The 17,256-nt window shown below is 44.4% G+C and overlaps 1 protein-coding gene across 6 annotated transcripts in view; it reads left to right on the forward strand.

Annotated features, from left to right (window-relative positions):
- Positions 1 to 17,256, forward strand: part of zmiz1a (zinc finger, MIZ-type containing 1a) — a 100,236-nt gene that overhangs the window by 58,206 nt on the left and 24,774 nt on the right. For all 6 annotated transcript variants that reach the window (XM_010784244.1, XM_010784251.1, XM_010784259.1 and 3 more), the window contains 3 exons: positions 10,549 to 10,657; positions 13,222 to 13,335; positions 16,108 to 16,213. In XM_010784244.1, the coding sequence (XP_010782546.1) occupies positions 10,589 to 10,657; positions 13,222 to 13,335; positions 16,108 to 16,213 (289 nt within the window). In that variant the 5' untranslated portion in view covers positions 10,549 to 10,588. The remainder of the gene's footprint in view (positions 1 to 10,548; positions 10,658 to 13,221; positions 13,336 to 16,107; positions 16,214 to 17,256) is intronic.

Below are 17,256 nucleotides of genomic sequence, written 5' to 3' on the forward strand. Positions count from 1 at the left end.
TCTGAGTGAGTGCAAGCGGGCGGCCGAGGGGCTGGTTTTAGGGCCAGAGGAATGGAGAGAGAGACGGAGAGAGAGGGAAAAGAGGAGGAGGTGGGAGGGAACAAGGAGTCAGAAGGAGAGAGGAGGGGGGGGGGGGGGGGGTTGGTGGAAAGAGAGGAGAAGAGACTGAGATGAAGAGGGTAGAGAGATGTAAGGAAGACGATAGAGATAGAGGAAAGAAATGATGGGAAATTGTGGGGTGAGACAGACAGAGAGAGAAAAGAGAGCATCGGGTGTGATGGAGAGACAGAAAAAAAAAAGAGAAAGGGTCTGTGAGATGAAGCAAGAATTGCCATTTCCAGTGGAGCCAGACAGTGCAAATGGCCAGTTAGTGGCTCTCAGAAAGCAGTTCAGAGGCCCTTATTAATTTCAATGGGCAGCAACATGGTAGATTTAACATCTTAGGAAATCTCTTCCAACTGTTTCTCACTGGAGCCCCCACTGGTGCTCTCCGTGATTTACAGTCAAGGGAAGAGCTATCTTTGCCCCGCTGAGCTAGCATTAGAGGACTTGATGCTTTGGTAAACATGTTGGGAGTGCGACAGGCTCCACACCGCTCTCCAGCCACTTCTCTGCTCTGCCAGCGTCCCGGTGGTGATCGACAATCTGCCTGCCGCTGTCTTTATTAGTTGCTCCCTTAGAACAGCCCCTGGCAGCAGCAAGCACCAACACCATAACGCCCTTCATCAAATATTTACCCGTCCTGAATCTACAACGTGCACCAAGGCCACATCAAATAAAACCAAGTGCCAAGGCGATATCTAATCCAGTCCAATCCCTCTCCTTGTCAACTTCATTCTCTCTCGCGCGGATTTTCAAGGCGCTGCTGTCAGTTTAGCATCAACTTGAGGATTAGGGCTTCTGCCTGCGAGAAAGAGACCTAGATGATTGTTTATTTACAAGTTGCCTGCTTCTCAGTTATGTAGCCAGTGGCGTTTATGTGACTGAAGCCTGACACGACATGGTTATGACAGCCATCGGGCGATTAAGGAAATTAAAGTAATTGCTTAAGTCTTTGTCATGTAAATACTCATAACCTCCCCCTGGAGAATTTGACTTGGCTTTGACATCCATCAGGATCTGACATCCAAACTTGTGCCTCTTCAAAGGAGCCGTATCGTTATTGTTGTGTTGTGAGGAAGTGTTTCGAATTGAGAAACGGAGACACATACTGTCAAATTAGATTGATGTATCACAGATGAAGCCATCATTTGTGTGAATTTGCATCGCATCGCATATTCAGTTTTGGTGCTGGGGTCGATTACACGTTCCCCAACAGCCGCTGTGAAGTCTTCAGAAGAACATCCATGTCCATTGAAGACGTTCAAAAGCTGTCAGAGCTTCACAGCATCTCTCAGCTCTGTGGGGGGAAATGATGTTTGTTTTCGTCTCTCATTCGGTTCCTTCCAGATGTCTGCGATGGCTCTGGCTTCGTGATTGACCTGCACTTAGGGAAAGAAACAGCGTGCACTCGGCTCGCTGTTTGGCCGCCCCGGATTGCTGCCTGGCCGGCCAGCATCGTGGCTGCCTGTAGGTCTTGGTGATTCATGTCACACTGTAATTGGTTTACCTGCTCCCTGTGTGTCTGCGCTCTGAGAGGACCAAAACAAATTACCCAGGGATGACCTCTCGCCATCGCTCTCGCCTGCTCTGCAACCATTTCCCCCCTACCTCTCCGCGCACGTCTCCCCCTGCCTCCCACTACATGTAATATGTTGTATGAGTGTTTTTCTCTCCCCTCTATTCGTCTGTCTTGTCTTCCTTCTAAATGCCTTCAACCTCACAAGCAGAGTCACAGTAGAAGAACATTTTACCGAGAATCAGTTTGCAAATAAACACATTACAGCCTCTTGGGGCTTGTAGATGTGTGTGTCTCTGTTTGCCTGCTATGTCAAACATCATTTCAAAATGTTTCGCACACATGCATGCGTTAAGAAAAGCTGACAGGACGGACTTTGTGTTAAGATGCTCGAGTTCACAAATAAGCACACTTACACTGGTGGAGTGCATTGTAGAAGGGAAAGAGTGTTTTTCTGAAAGCTGCATTGAAGCACATTAGCCTTTCAAAGCTGCGTTTTTGCGCTCTCTCTGCCAAATAGTACCTGTGTGGATTGTCCCTGCAGTGAATGAAGCTGGTGCTCCGCGCACACCATTAGGCATTTTCACAGCAAGTTGATGTTTTGAGTTCTTTGCTACTCATACTGTCACCCTGGCACACGGTGCAAGATGAATGGAAGCATCCCTTTTTCCTTGCTTTTAGGAAGGTCTCGCTAAGGTTATTTAGCTTTTTCAATACAAATCCACTTTTGATTTGTTTGTATTTGTGTTGGCATTGCTGGTCCCACAAAATGCTCTCTTGAACATGGCTTCTTATCACTTACAACTATGAAGGGGCTCTACTTGGAGAGAAACTTTGACTTAAAACATTGTTGCAAGGATAAACTACAATGGCAGTCTGAGAGCACAGACCTTCACCAAAGCAAATATAGTTCGTCCGACTTCAACTTTTTCATGAAGCTACAAAGAACATGTGTTTTATTGTATTTCTTTAAGCACCATTTTGATACAGTATCTGAAGCTGTGTTGTTGCTCCAACCCGAGGGGGCGGTCACTTGAATGATTTTCTGGTCAGATCCTCTCCAATTGAATGGGTTCTTCCTTGACCCAATACTACACCTTTTATACAAAGTTTCATGGAAATTGGAACTTGATATTTCTGAAATCCTGCTCAAAAACAGAGAAATCGAGACGAAAATAAAAGCTCCCTAGCGGTGAAAGGTTTTACATCATTACTGAAAAATGCAATGCAATTTCTCCACAGGATTTTGGAAAATAGCTGGAAATGAGGTCTGTGGTTGACACGCATTTAAGAAATGGAACACGTTTTGTTTAGCCGGATAATATCCACATGTCTACCCTACTTTTATCATTTTCGAATCATAAATCTAGTCGCCAGAAGCAAAATGCTAACGTTATGCTATAAACGAACTACAGCAGGGTCGCTGCTTCAACTTCACGCCGACTTAAGATCCATATTCAAAAATACAGATTCAAAATTGTACAAGTTGAAGCTTTTGTTTTAACAGTTTGCAGGAGGCAGGTACTTGCTTTCAAGCAGAACAGGGCAAACAAACTTAGCGGGAGTGTTTACGTGTTCGGTGTAATGACGTAAAACGGCCTCGACAACTTCTGTAGTCCTATTCAGCCACTTGTGAACAACCATCGTTTTTCAGACACGTAAACTCTTCAAAAATCACCAGTGGGGTCACTGCTGATGTATTTAATGTCGTAGAACAAAACGTGATCTGTCTCTTAAATTTGTGTCAAACACAGACCTTATTTCGAGCTATTTTCCAAAATCCTATGGAGAAATTGCATTGCTTTTTGTCGAAGGAACCGGAAGTGGTAAAAATGCTAACTTACTTCCGGGTTTTAGGACGCATCACTGCGGTTCTCTATGGCGTTGAATGCAGGCAGTTATCGAAGTTTAGGAAACACTTCTCGATAAGTGGCCAGCTTTATTGACAGATTATTAGTTCAGTTTTTGTTAAATTGTCTGTTTTTATGATATATTTATGATACAATAGGTATTTTCCTCAGTTGTTAGATGATGGTAATTCTTCTGAAGATGTCCTTTGTTAACTGAATTTACTCAGAGTAGTTTTGTCGGGATTGAATGAGCAAAGCAGCAATTTTCCTTTCCTCAGTTGTGCTCTGAAAAGGTTTGGACTTTTAAAGAAGTCCTTGCACAGCATAGTAAGGTCCTTTTCATTCTCTCCTTCAACAAATGGCATGTTCTGTGCCGATTGGCCGTACTGTGTGTATGAAATCAGAAGGATTTCTAATTGGAAAATCTTAGGAATATTTTGTTGTAATGGTTAATTGGATTTGTCTCAAAAGATCAGTGGGAGACAGAAAGGTTGCAGCACTGTAGGACGTTTTTGTTCCGCCAAGTGCAGAGAGGCTTGGCTGGTTGCTTTTTTAGCAAAGATTGTGCTTTTGGAGTGTCAAAGACAAGGGGAGTGGAGGGCAGACTGGCACAGATATATTTTTGCTCTCCCTAATGACACCAATACCATTTCATGGCTTACTGAGCAGATTGAATCACACTCGCTCTTTGTAAGTCTCACTCTCTGCTCCTGTCTCTCTGTTTCTCTTTTCTGCACACACTTCATCACCCTCTCCCCGCAAAGACTATCACATGCACATTCATATGCTACCGTACATCGATGTGTTACACTCACCCCAGTGGATGTTGTTTAATTGCATTTGGGTCAGCAGTTTGCCGTTGCTGAAACCGAAGGACATGGAATTTGTCAGTTTACCCATTCAGCAGTCACAGGGGGCGGAGTGTGAGCTAACTGCTCTGCTGGAGTCAGGCCCGTAAGGTTAGCTTTACACAAGCCTGTCACACTGCACTGTCAATCACTCTCCTCAGATACACTGTCATCTCCTCATATATTCCTCATGTACCCGACTGCTGTTATTCCACTTAATAAAGCTTCTGAGTTTTATGCACTCTTTCACTGGAAGGACTCAGTGTTTCAGGAAGTCTTATGATGTCCTGGTGCAGCGATACAAGCTAGACGATGGCCTCACACACACACACCTTTGCTTCATCCCTTGTGCATCACAAGTGATAGAATCTTGCCTTTCGTGACAGTGGAAAATTGTATGTGGCAGCCAGGACATACAATCTTCTCCAGCTGGTATTTATAGTCCTCAGCAACTGGAAATTTCTATGGAATAAGGAGTTCATTCATTCATCACGTGAGGCTCAAGCTCCGTTCTGCTCATGGATGACCTGATTCCGTATCTCACAGGTAGATAGATGTACTTTCCCTATTATTGCATCTGAGGCAATCAAAACATAGACATGTGCACTTACATGGGCCCACACACACACCAGGATAACAAAGAAAGTCTATAAAAACTAGTTAAATTGTTATTTAATCAAATTACAATGTTTAAGCGTTATTTAGGATGGAAGGCGTCGTCTTGGGTTTTTGTTTTCATTATGAAATAAACACAGTGTGCCATATGGTTTAAATCTAATGATAATGGTGCACAATTTCAGACACGATATTTCATAATGTTGCACTCTGTTGTGTCAAGAATAAATAAAAATGGTCACTTTGTCACTTCTGCACAAAAATGGTGTGAATGTCTGAATATCAGTTCCTGAAAGTTACAGAAATGGTAGTACACAGCCCCCAAATGTCAGGAAGGTTCAGAGGAGGTTGTTTCAGAATTGTGTCAACCATCTGACGAGCAGTATTATGGCAGCCTATGCTATAACTGATTTTTTTTTTTTAAATGTTGGAGCATCACGACCTGCTGTAACAAGCACGACAGTGACATAACACATTTTAAATTGATATTATCAAGCTGTTAGCAAACAGTATCTTATTAGTCATGTCTCTGTTTACAAGGACAATATTTAATAACCTTTTTGATCTATTTTTAGCCTTCACGTGCTGAGGGGAAATATAAGTTGAATGACAGAAATAAATTGATTCAAGAAGAAATGCAGTTACTGGCTTTACAAATGTGGTTTTAATTTCCTTCTCGGTTATACTGCAAATTTAATTCGGGGAACTTTTGACAGTTAGACAAAACAAGCAACTAACGACTTTATGTAAGACCAGAATTCTCGAAGATGAACGATGACTCAATTAACCGGCAAATACAATGTAATTGTTTACAGATACAGTATTATGTGTGCATGTAAGCATCAAAATACTGCTTAAGCACTGTGTAGCCATTTCCATTTCTAAAATATATTAGCTAAAGAAGAGGGCACCCTGTGCTCACTTGGAACATGGTGCTCTTTTTTGATCCCCCACATTGAGTGGTGAAATAATCGTCTGCTCCCGGGGGTATCTGGTGGTGCATACCTGCAATACTCCATAACTGAAGCTCCATATTTATAGACAGCAACAGAGCAGCTCAGATATCCCCACATCACAGCTGTTTGCATCGCGGTGTAGGGTGTCACATAGCTGCCCGGTGCTGCTGTGGTTGTCACATTAAAACAGAGGATAAACAAACAGCGACATTTAGAGTTTATTTTTTCCACTCCTGGGACAAGCCATTTCACATTTTTATTGAGGCTGGTGGTTATGATGATGTTGAGTTTTATAAAGGCCGGAGGGAGCGATGTGGCCAATAGATGGCTTTGCTAAGAGAGGGGGGGGGGGAGATTAGAGGAGAAGATTAGCAAAGAGTGAAACAAGGCAGAGATGTGATGGTGGAAGTAGGTTTATAAAAAGACAGAATGGAGAAAAGAAGGCAATGAGAGCAGAAAGGGACTGTCTGTCAATTGGAGTTTGCAAATAGAGATAATAGTGTGTACATGTGTGTGTGAAAGAGGGCTGGTAGCTTTGTACAGACACACTGAGAGCAGAGATTGTGGGAGGGGAGGGGAGAGGCAGGCCAGCACAGCTGAGTGGTGTTGATTGGTCTGTTTGAAAACACATGAACTGCAGACAGAGAGGGAGAGGAGCTCTGTGCCGTGCCACGCTGCAGCCCAAACCACATTAGAGCAAATGAATCCATTCCACCTCCTGTTATGGCAGCTCCCCGCACGGGGCCCCAGGAAGGAGGAAGGAGGAGGGAGGAGGAGGAGGGAGGGAGGGAGGAAGAGTGGCAGGAGGGTTGAGATATGAGGGACGGAGAGAGGAAAATGATAGAACGGAAAATAGAAGGTGGTGGAAAGGAGTCGCACGCTGGGTGGCTCTAATGATGTCTGAGGGCTATAGAAAAGGGGACGAAAAGCACATAGTAGGGAGAGAAAGAAAAGCTGTGGCTGTATAAAAGAAGACTAGGAGGAGGAGGAGGAGGAGATCCCCCACTGTGTCCAGAGAGCAGGAGTGATAGTTATGTTCTCCCTTTTCACACTGTTGCTGAATAATGAAGATGATCTCTGGCCAGACTTGCTCCTTTTATATTGTTCAGCACTGCCCTCTACACTTTATAAGAAGATGAACCATTAAGACGCCATATGTTCCATATTATCGCATGCAAAGCCATGATTATTCAACTCAAACAGAACATATTTTATGCAAAGAATATGGTTTTTCCCTCCAGAGGCCTTTGGAGCCAATTCAAACCACAGCATAACTTAAAGAATGCACCAGACAAATTTAAGAAAACACTATATCGGCCTCAGGATACAGAGCCTTCGTGTGGCTGAGGGATTTGTGCTGCTTCATAGGGCTCATTGTTTGTCAACTTTCAGTAGCAAAATCATCTGATTATATGGTCATTTAATGCATTTCATGAATCGAATTAAATCAACCTACTTGTGTTTGCAAACTTGATTGCCACAAAGTGCCACTTAAGGATTAAATACAGTCTTTTTAACTTGACTTTTTTGCACATAGTGGCTTGCCCTGATACTATATTTATTGATGTTTGAAAATACACATATTACTTTCTTGATAACACCCATATTACCCCAAAATGTGCTCTATACCAGTGGTTCCCAACCTTTTTTCCCATGAGCCCCCCCAAATGACTCCTGTTGGAAGTTGCTGTTAGTTAAGGAGAACGATCTGATCGGAGCAACTGTGACAAATAATCCAACTGAAACCGGCATGGACAATGGCTATGTTTTAAAAAATGCGCTTATCCAGAAAAGCCCGGTTTGGACACTTTACGGGAAGAAACATTTCTATTAAAGAAAGAATTATACATATCATATTGTATTGCTTTACAATTATATGTAAAAAAAAAAAAAAAAGTGTAAATATCATATTTGGCCTCAAATCATCTGAGGCCTGGCTCCCCCCCTGCGATCTTTGGCGCGCCCCCCAGGTTGGGAACCACTGCTCTATACAATACACCCCATTTGAGTGCATTATGAGATCCTGTAACTGCTTCCATGCAACCCCCACCAGCCATCACGCTCACAGAGTGAGCTGCACTCTAAAAAAGGTGGTAGTCATTTGTCTGAAATGAGAAATCACTCATGCTGGTGAGTGAGTGATCACACGCAACGCATGTGTATGTTTGAATAAGTGGGTGTGCACTGCTGCTGATAATGAAGAGATAATTCCAACATGTTCTTTTTCCCTCTCTCTGTGTCTTTTCCCCATTGAGCCGGCCCCTCTTGCCCCCTCCCTGCCATACTCCAGTGCTTTACATTAAACTTTCCTCTTGTCTTCTTTCCCCTCTCCCCCCTCCCCCCCAGCCTGTTTTGCTCTGGTAAGAAAAAAGGAGGGAAACAAGAAGTGATTGTTTTTGCAACAGTCAGAGAAAAGAACAGAGGCGTACTCAGATGTTGGTATTATTCGTGGTGTGTTACTCTGCTGTGATTCATAGCAGCATCCTCCCACTGCTGTTTAAAGAGGGGTTGTAACAGGCACGGCGTAATTGGATGTGTAATCCTTTGGAGCTGATTAAGATGTTTGGAAGACAATAAAGATTAAACAGGCCCTCTCTTCAGCGTGTGTGCATGCTCACACGATAACAGCAGCAGCTCAAAAAGTTTAAAGAAAAATAAAAAGCTGGATAAAAGGAGAAATCACTGCCATTCTTACAGTTTTATGTTTTCAGTTCAGCTGTAATCTGTCGAGAAGTGGAGGCAGAGATGTCAATATTTCACTGTTACGTAAAACATTCGACTTCCTGTGACGATTTGACAGATTACAGTGTTTTATCTAGATAGTAACAAGGAGGGGTGAGGATGTAGGGCAGGAGGAGGGCTTCTGCCACTCATGTGTTGTCTGTTATGCAACACATGTTGGGGGTGTGGTGCTGTTAGCCTGGACAGACAGGCAGTCAGGTGGATTTACTTCTTATCTCAGTTTAAACGCCACCGGCCAATCGCATTTCCACCTCACTCATTTTCCTTTCAGAACCCCGAAGGCTCGTCCATTCACCGACTAACAAAAGCTCTGCCCGTTTGTGGGAGATGTGTGTGTTGGACCTTGTGAAAGCTCAACAGAGGGAAGGAGGGGAGATTATTGGGTAAAAAAAAGCAGATTTCTCTGCCCCCCTCCGAACTCCCTCCTCCTTCTTCGTGGGTCTTGGCTGCGGATTGTGTTGGGCCAGCAGGAAGGAGAGCTGTAGTAGAAACAGTTAATCAATATCCACAAGGTCAAATGGCCAGCGCCGGGCTGGAGCGCGCCCTGTTAGCGGTCCGTGGAGCTGCCTGGCCGCTGAAGGGGATTTGTAGCACTTGTCAGGGCTTAAAGGAGCCCTCTCTGGACCACTTGCTCCGGGTGTAGTGTGTGAGAAAGACACGCTGGTTAGCAGCAGGAGAGGGAGACATCTCCTGGATACTGGGAGACAGCACATGCAGAAGAATTAGGCCACCCAGAGTTATGGTCATAAAATGTGTGTGTTTTTGAGCCCTGAAGAATGTAAAGTCAGCTGTTTTGTAAATACTTTTCACAGAAAAAAACTGCCCGTGTAACCTGACATTTCGCCACCACACCGTTTGACCACATTTGCTCCCAAAATTCCCCCTTACTCATGCGAGCAAAGTATCCGCTGATGTTTTAGACTTTGTGCGAGTGCTCTCCAGGTAATTCTACTCTGCTAATGCTTAAGCTCAGAGGATTAGTAATACACTCTTATTTTCAAAGTGTTCCTTTGAAGTTTTACCTTTTACGCTTAATCAAAGTGAAGAATTCAAGCTTTTGTGTTTACATGCTCTTAAGTGTGTGTGTAAGAGTGAAAGAGACAGAAAAAGTGTGCAATAGTCTTTCTAAGATAAGCTCACCAGACTGAGCATTACACATGAAAACTCCCCGGCTGAGGACTATTCTTTCATCGTATTCGTTCTCTCGCTCTGTTTCTCACAGCGGGGGATCTTGGGGGACCCTTTATCAGTACTGAGCAGCTTTTCTAGAACCCTGGCTCTCCCCCCTCCCCACCTGTGGTCTTTCAGTTCCCCTTTTGTGCGGAGGAATGTGAGGCGGACCAACATTGATGGAGATAAACACAGAGGGATGGTGAGGGACGGAGGCCTCGCTGGCAAACCAGCACGATACCTATTAATCCAGGCTTTCTCCGAGATGTAGTGATGAGTGCGGGGCTGAAATAGTTCTTGTAGCAGCTCACTGTTGGATCAGAACAAGATATACGCCGAGAGAAAGGGATGCTGTAAAGCTGAACCTTATCTCTTCTTAGATGTGGGTATAAATCTGTTGTCTCTGCCACGCTGATAACCTTGACTGTGAGGTATGCTTCTTTTAAAGAGAGATAAGACTTGATGTCCTTTTCTCGGTTGCAGTGTGTGTTCGATTTTTCTCCGACAGCTACATAAAAAGCATGGATGTTTTCTTAAGGTTTCATCACTTTATTCTGTTAGGCGTGTAAAGCGCTGCTGTGGAATATCTCTGTTACTTGTTTTTTCAAGCCCTTCGATGATTCAGTGCATAAACAAGCTGGTTCCACTGTTGTTAAGCTCCTAAAATGCTGTTTGAACTTCATCGGCTACATCATAAAAATAAATTATCATTACATAAAAACCTGATGTACCTCTCCTTCCTTTTACAGATTTCCACACTTTTGATGGCGTCCCGGTAAAGACATCAAAATGAACACGTTACCATCAATGGACCGGCACATCCAGCAGACCAATGACAGGCTGCTGTGCATCAAACAGGTGTGTATACAGACCAATCACTGCAGACATATACTCATGGAGGCCTGATACAAGATGCTGCATTTCCTCTCCTTCTCCTTTCTCCTCTCAGAACCTTATATGGACATCAGTTTTTCTGGCCATTAGCTCCAGTCACACAGATCATGTTGCACAGGGTCATAGAGGGAGAGAGGGAGGCTACAAATCTGGCAGTGCACACAAGGAGAGACTTCAAAGAGCAACACAACAGACTTTCCCCCTCCTGGTCCTGCGCTCCCTTACATCACGTTCCTGGCACTCTTGACATATAGCCGCCCTTGTTTTGTTTTTTCTTAAACGCTTTGTTGACTGCCAGGTTTTAGGAGACTCCTCGCAGACTGATACACACTGAAAGACACAGTCAGACATTACCCAGGGCTACCGCCTCTGCCTGTGATTAATAGGCTACAAGGACTGGCTGACTAGCTGGCAGGCTGTGGGCTTATTTGTTTATGCTATGTGGGTGTGATCCTTTATATCTCCCAACATCCATGTGACACAGCGCCTTACAGTGAATCAGTAAATGATAGGGCTTTGAGCTTGCAATTATGAGATGACATATCCCTTTTTCTCTGTGCCTGCTGTTAACCCCCCCCATTGCCCCTCGTAACCTCCTGTACTCCTCCTTTATTAACCTTAACCTAAACAGGCTCTCATTGCCTCAGTGCTTGGCGTCAAAAGCCTTATTTCCAAAATGTCACTTTTTCTTAAATGAGTTGAATTTGTTTGAATTTGACACTACTCATTTCACAAAGCCTTCTCCATTATTTTCTCAGGCGTCACTGATAAGCCCTAAATAGCCTGCACACATCTAGCTTAATAAATGTTGGTTTATATACTCCTCAGCTCAGGGTGTAATAGAATTCGTAGTAAACCAGACTTCAAAGGTGGTGAGTTAGTCAGCGAGTGCTGAGCTTGTGGCGGTCCTGCCAGCAGGGTCTTGTTTTGATTTGGGGAAAGCCTCCGCTGGCCCAGAGCCAGGTGTTGTGTTGTTTTCCACGCAGCCAGGCCCAGGTAGGCGGCGAACAGCCTGATCCTTGGCTGGCCTGAAAAAAAGGGGTTAAGTCAGTCCATCATCCAACGGAGGACAGTCTGTCAAACGTCTGGCTCTTTGTCTGCTGAAGCCCTCCCCCTCCACCTCCCCATTCTTGTCCTCATCCAACCCTGAACAGCAACAACAACAAGAAAAGCTCAGGCCCCCCCATCCTCCTCCCTAAAAAATTCAGTAGAGCTATTTCACTCCGCCGTCCTCCCCCTCACACCAGAGTTGAGGTTGTCAGGCAGAGTCGGTGGCGAGCGCTGCAGAGGAGGAGCTGTGAGTTCAGATCCAGACAGACAGCCCCTGCTGTGCCAGTTCTGATTCCTCTCGCGCTGGAGGCTGATACGCCTCCCATCAAGCAGCAATAATGCCAGATTATATCACTCATCTAGAACAGGCTCTCCTCCTCCCTCTCACTCAACAAGAGCATCTCTCACTTTCCCTCACTCTCACTGCTTCACTTCATCATCAACCCAAACCTCTGTGAGAGGCCGCAGCTATAGCTCTATAATGGCTAATCTTCACATCAGAAAAGATGAGTCACTTAAGGCCTCTCTTGAATCTCATGATATCATTGGAAGTAGTCAGAGATTGTCTCTGCAGGCGGGTACCAGGCCTGACATGTTAGGCCACATTTCGCACCCAAGAGCCCTTTTGTCACACGCTGCCGAAAAGCTGCCCCATTGAAAAAACGCTCACCTCTGCTGCCCCCTAAAGACAATAGTTCTACCTTTTCTGCAAGAACACACAAAACAAGACGCTTCAGCCCCAGATGAGAATAATAAATGCTTTCAAGTGGGCTCAATCTCGCCGACTGAACACGCTGCAGCTCCGCGCCATTTCAGAGCTATTAACCTCCTGAGCCATGAAGAAAGGGAGCCCAATTTTAAAACCGCTTATTGTGTCCTGCCAGCCTGAGTAGCCTTCAGACACTGGGAAGAAAAGACTCAACTGTTTCAGGCCTCAGTGAGCAAGCGAGAGAGACAGAGAGAGACTGAAAGAGATTAGACAACACACCAACGGCGCATTGAGTCTGCACACATAGCTGCCAGGACCAAGGTTGTTTTTCTTTGTGCATAGCCAAGCCAGCCAGTGGACCTCTGGTGCCGAGGCTCTGCTACGTTCTTTTAAAAAAAAAAAGGCAATGAATGAAGGGAGCAGGAGAGTTGGAGGGAAAATTTGGTTGCTGTGTGGGTCAGGGGGGTGAGGGCTGGGTGTTGCCAAGAGAGATTAACAGGAAACACTGGCATCATTGTTGATATGGGTGTGATCTTCTTCCCACAATGCAGCGGAGCCCTGAGTGGGCGTACATTGGAAGGAGTCAAGGTCCTCACAGGGTTGCGCAGAAACACAAGACATTAAATCAAGGCAGTTTGGAGGGAGGCTGTGGGGCTGCCAAACTATTTGGTTTCAGTGTTTTTCCAATTTGTACTTAATTTGAAAAAAAATCACGCTCATTATTTTCCATTGTTTCTAATAGCAGTCTCCTCTCTCTGTGTTTGCACAGCACTTACAGAACCCGGCCAACTTCCACTCGGCGGCCACAGAGCTGCTCGACTGGTGTGGAGATCCCCGGGCCTTCCAGCGACCTTTCGAGCAAAGCCTCATGGGATGTCTGACGGTATGCAAACAGTAATTATGGTTTTCCGTGAGGTTTTTCAGGTACTTTTTAGGAGACATGAGCAAAACAATAATTCCATTTTGGACACTAAGGAAAAACAGACGGGTCGATTTGTCCACTTTTAGCCTACTTTTTTGTTTCAGGTTAACCTAGACGACACAACAGCTAAAACAAGATGAATTATATAGTTATATTGACCTTTTCTATTTGGGTTAAACTATGTTTCGCTTCCGATTTGAGTAAAACAGTCAGTAGCAGGTTATAGTCACACCAGGTTAGTAAGGTTTGTATCCAGCACACAGCTGCCCAGCCCGTCAGGGGCCAGTGACAGAGGTTAAAGTCCTTGTCACCCACTGCTTCTCTCCACTTAGTGCTTAACACTCACATGCACAATAAAAAGAGGTTTGAACAGGACTGTGGGTAGCCAGTCACCCCTGGCTATCGCCTTTCAGTTCACCACCTACCATTCATCGATCTGGGCACTGGGCCAGAGAGCTGGCCTGTACCAGGTGTGTGAACAAACTCACACACACACACACACACACACACACACACACACACACACACACACACACACACACACACACACACACACACACACACACACAGTCACAGTCACAGTGTGACACTGGGAAAGAGGCTTTAGAGCATAGAATTGAAAGTTGTTCGCGTCTATCGTTAAGATCAGCCTATGAAGCACTGAAGGAACATTGTCCCCAGCTGAAGTGGTAGCGTGAGTAAACACATAAATGCTCATTAATGTGTAAATCACAATAAAAGCCTCTTAAAGGCTGATAAAAAGCTATACAATGGAGCCCACCGCTGTGATCCCTCTCAGTATGGGGCTGTTTCCATCAGCTAAATTGTTTCATCAGACTCAGAGAGCGAACGGCTTCTTATCTGGAGAATTATAGCGCGCAACAAGTCTTAGCATTCTTTCAAGGATTTTATCTTCCTGACGTTACTGCGCTGGTAATGTATCAGAGCGCTGAAGTGAAATATAAAGATGACTGTGCATCAATCATAGCCCGTGAGATTTGTAGCTGAAGTGAAAGTGTGCCTCATGTGGAGATGCTTGTTCCCTCTGGCATGTTGCACACGTGGAGGTCATCCTCTGGTCTCTGGCTCCAGAGCCAATAAAAGATGACACAACTGAGCTGTCAGTGCTGCACTGCTAGCTCAGTCTGCTCCACAATGTGTGTGTTTTTCTGTCTTTATGCATACTGTATTAAGAGTGTGGATAATGTCAGTGCAGGCAGACTCACAGTATATATTATTCCTGCCTCTTTGATCACAAGGACCTGTCTTGGCAGAAATAAACCACAGAACTGAAGTGTTTTTTTCCCTCTAGCAAATAGAGAAACAGAAATATCAATGCCAAAGTAACCTTCTGGCACCCCTCTAGCAATGTTCTAATATTGACTGGAATATAGGCCTGGATGTACAGTACATCCTCAGAAGGAGATTAAGCTGAAAAAGGCTTATGAGGTGAAACACTGTTAAATCCTTGTTGAATCTATGCTAGCCTCTGTAGCTGGCTGCCTGCCCTGTGCAAACTGCAGGGCAGACTCACTCACGCAGGAAATGAAACGATTGACAGCAACACGATTGGACTGTTTGTCGGACTCGTCATTGTTTGCATAATATGGTTGGGTTGAATGGATGATGTTGTGAAGCACTTATCCCTGGAATTCTCATCAACAGCTTCAAATAAACCACCATGATTTACTTGAAACTGTAATTGCACATTATTAATTGTCATTATATTTAAAGCAATCGCATAAACCCTATTTATTACCATCATTTTCAAAGCTTTTCATTCCGTGCTCAAGCAGCCATATAACCTGTGACTAAGGCACTTTACGATCACTGCTCGTTGTTATGTTGGCTCCCTAAAAGGCACCCCGGCTGACCTTATTAACGGTAATGTGTGTTTTGAGGTCAGAGAGAGCGGCGGTGTTGTCATCTGTTAGCAGATAAAAGCAAAGGGGGTTCCCTTCTAATAATGATTTACCCCTGTCTCCTGAGTCCTGTTTAACATCACTCAGCATCCCCTTTAACTTTATATTAGAGTCCGGGAGGCTCCTGCTTCATGTCCCATAAATGTTCAACCTCCGTTTGAAGTCATTATCACAAAAGGATTATTAAAACCTTGGAGCTAGGGACTGGGTATTCTCCAAAAAGTAGTGAAAAATAGGATTTTAAGCCCTTGTTCACTCGGGGGACGCTGGTAAAATATACATTCCTAACTTGTTCTACACCACTCTCCAACAAACACACACACTATTATTGCCACATTTCCCTCTGTGAGTAAACCAGTGATATTCTGTCAGGAGAAAAAACTCGGTTCACTTTGGGGCCAGAGCAGGCTTGTGAGATTATAACCTTTCCGTGGCTCGGCTGGCTTTGCAGAGTGACCGTGGTTTGGCTCTCTCACCTCTCTTTAAGGTTCATACAGTGATCAGACTCATCCTGACTGAGGATCACTGGAGAAGCCCACGCGGCAGACTCCACATTAATCTGTGTGTTTAAGTGTTTATTGAATGTGTGTCTGAAGAAAAAGGGAATTCAATAATAGCAGCTGTTCAAAAATATTAACACAGCTATGCGAGTACAAGGGTTTAAGATGCCTTAACTGCTTATTTAGCATTCATTGTTCATGTAAAAGATCAATATTGTTATGGTGTTGCATAAGAAAGTGTATCGATAGATAATGATTGAATCCAAATGATGTAATGGTTACAAAACAGTTGATGAAATGCTGATCTGCAGGTGGTGAGTCGCGTCGCTGCTCAGCAGGGGTACGATCTGGACCTGGGCTACAGGGTACTAGCTGTGTGTGCTGCTAACCGGGACAAATTCACTCCCAAGTCTGCAGGTAAGACCCACCCCTTTTCTAAAATACCAGCAGATGCATGCTCACACATCATCCCATTTGCTGCTGTTGACTTGCAAGACAGCGGTCAACACAGTGCTCATTGTTCTTCATGCTGCTATTACCCACTTTTTCATGCAATAAAACAATTAATACAAAACGCTGTATTGTATAAAGAGAGAAGTAGATGGAAGAGTTTCATTTTCATGCTCAGGCCATGAATGCACAAAGTAGCTGCCTAATACTTAACACAATAATTACACTAACAGTTTAGCTTGTATACTATTTTGTTCCTGTCAATGCTTAAAAACCAAATAAAGTTACCATGAAGTTGTGGTTTGCAAATTTGCGTCTGCGACCACAGACATCACACAAAAAGCCCATAGAGCATTACTGTATAATGTCAGATATTTTTAGTCCCCATTAAACATTAATGTGCTATTGAGATGAGCTGTCCGGGTGGTAGCTTCACAAAAACAGTCTACTCAACAGTCCTTCCACTCAGACCCACACCTGCATGCACACACGCACACATGGATATTAGAGAGAGAAGGAGTGAGCAGTAATGCTATCCTCAGATATTTATCTATCAAATCCAATTTCCCCTCTCCGATCCATACCTCCCCTCCCCGCCTCCCACAGTCCTGCAGGAGCGGCCCTGTTCTTGTGCATTTGTCAAAGTGAAATGTGCAGAGGCGGGAGATGGGAGAGAGCAAAAGAGATGGATGGCCGGGGAGGTGTCGCTGGTGTTTGCTGGACCACTCACTCTGCCTGACAAATCTGTAGCCAGCCAGTCAGAACACAGATACACCTCGTGTTTCACCAGTTACATAAGTGGCAGGTGTAAGAGTCAAATATTTTTGATTAAGCTGTCTGATTCTTTTGTTGTTCTGTCTGGGCGAATATATCACTGTTTTATAACAGGAAGTGCAGTGACAGTAACTGAGACAGTCTGAAATCTTACCCTCTTATTCTTAATATGGGATGTGTTGCATCTGAATATAAACCTTGATATGTATCAGTTTCTGAAGTTTTGTCGCTAACAT

Source organism: Notothenia coriiceps, unplaced genomic scaffold, assembly GCF_000735185.1.
Source record: "Notothenia coriiceps isolate Sejong01 unplaced genomic scaffold, NC01 NC01_scaffold00000668, whole genome shotgun sequence".
Lineage (NCBI taxonomy): Eukaryota > Metazoa > Chordata > Actinopteri > Perciformes > Nototheniidae > Notothenia > Notothenia coriiceps.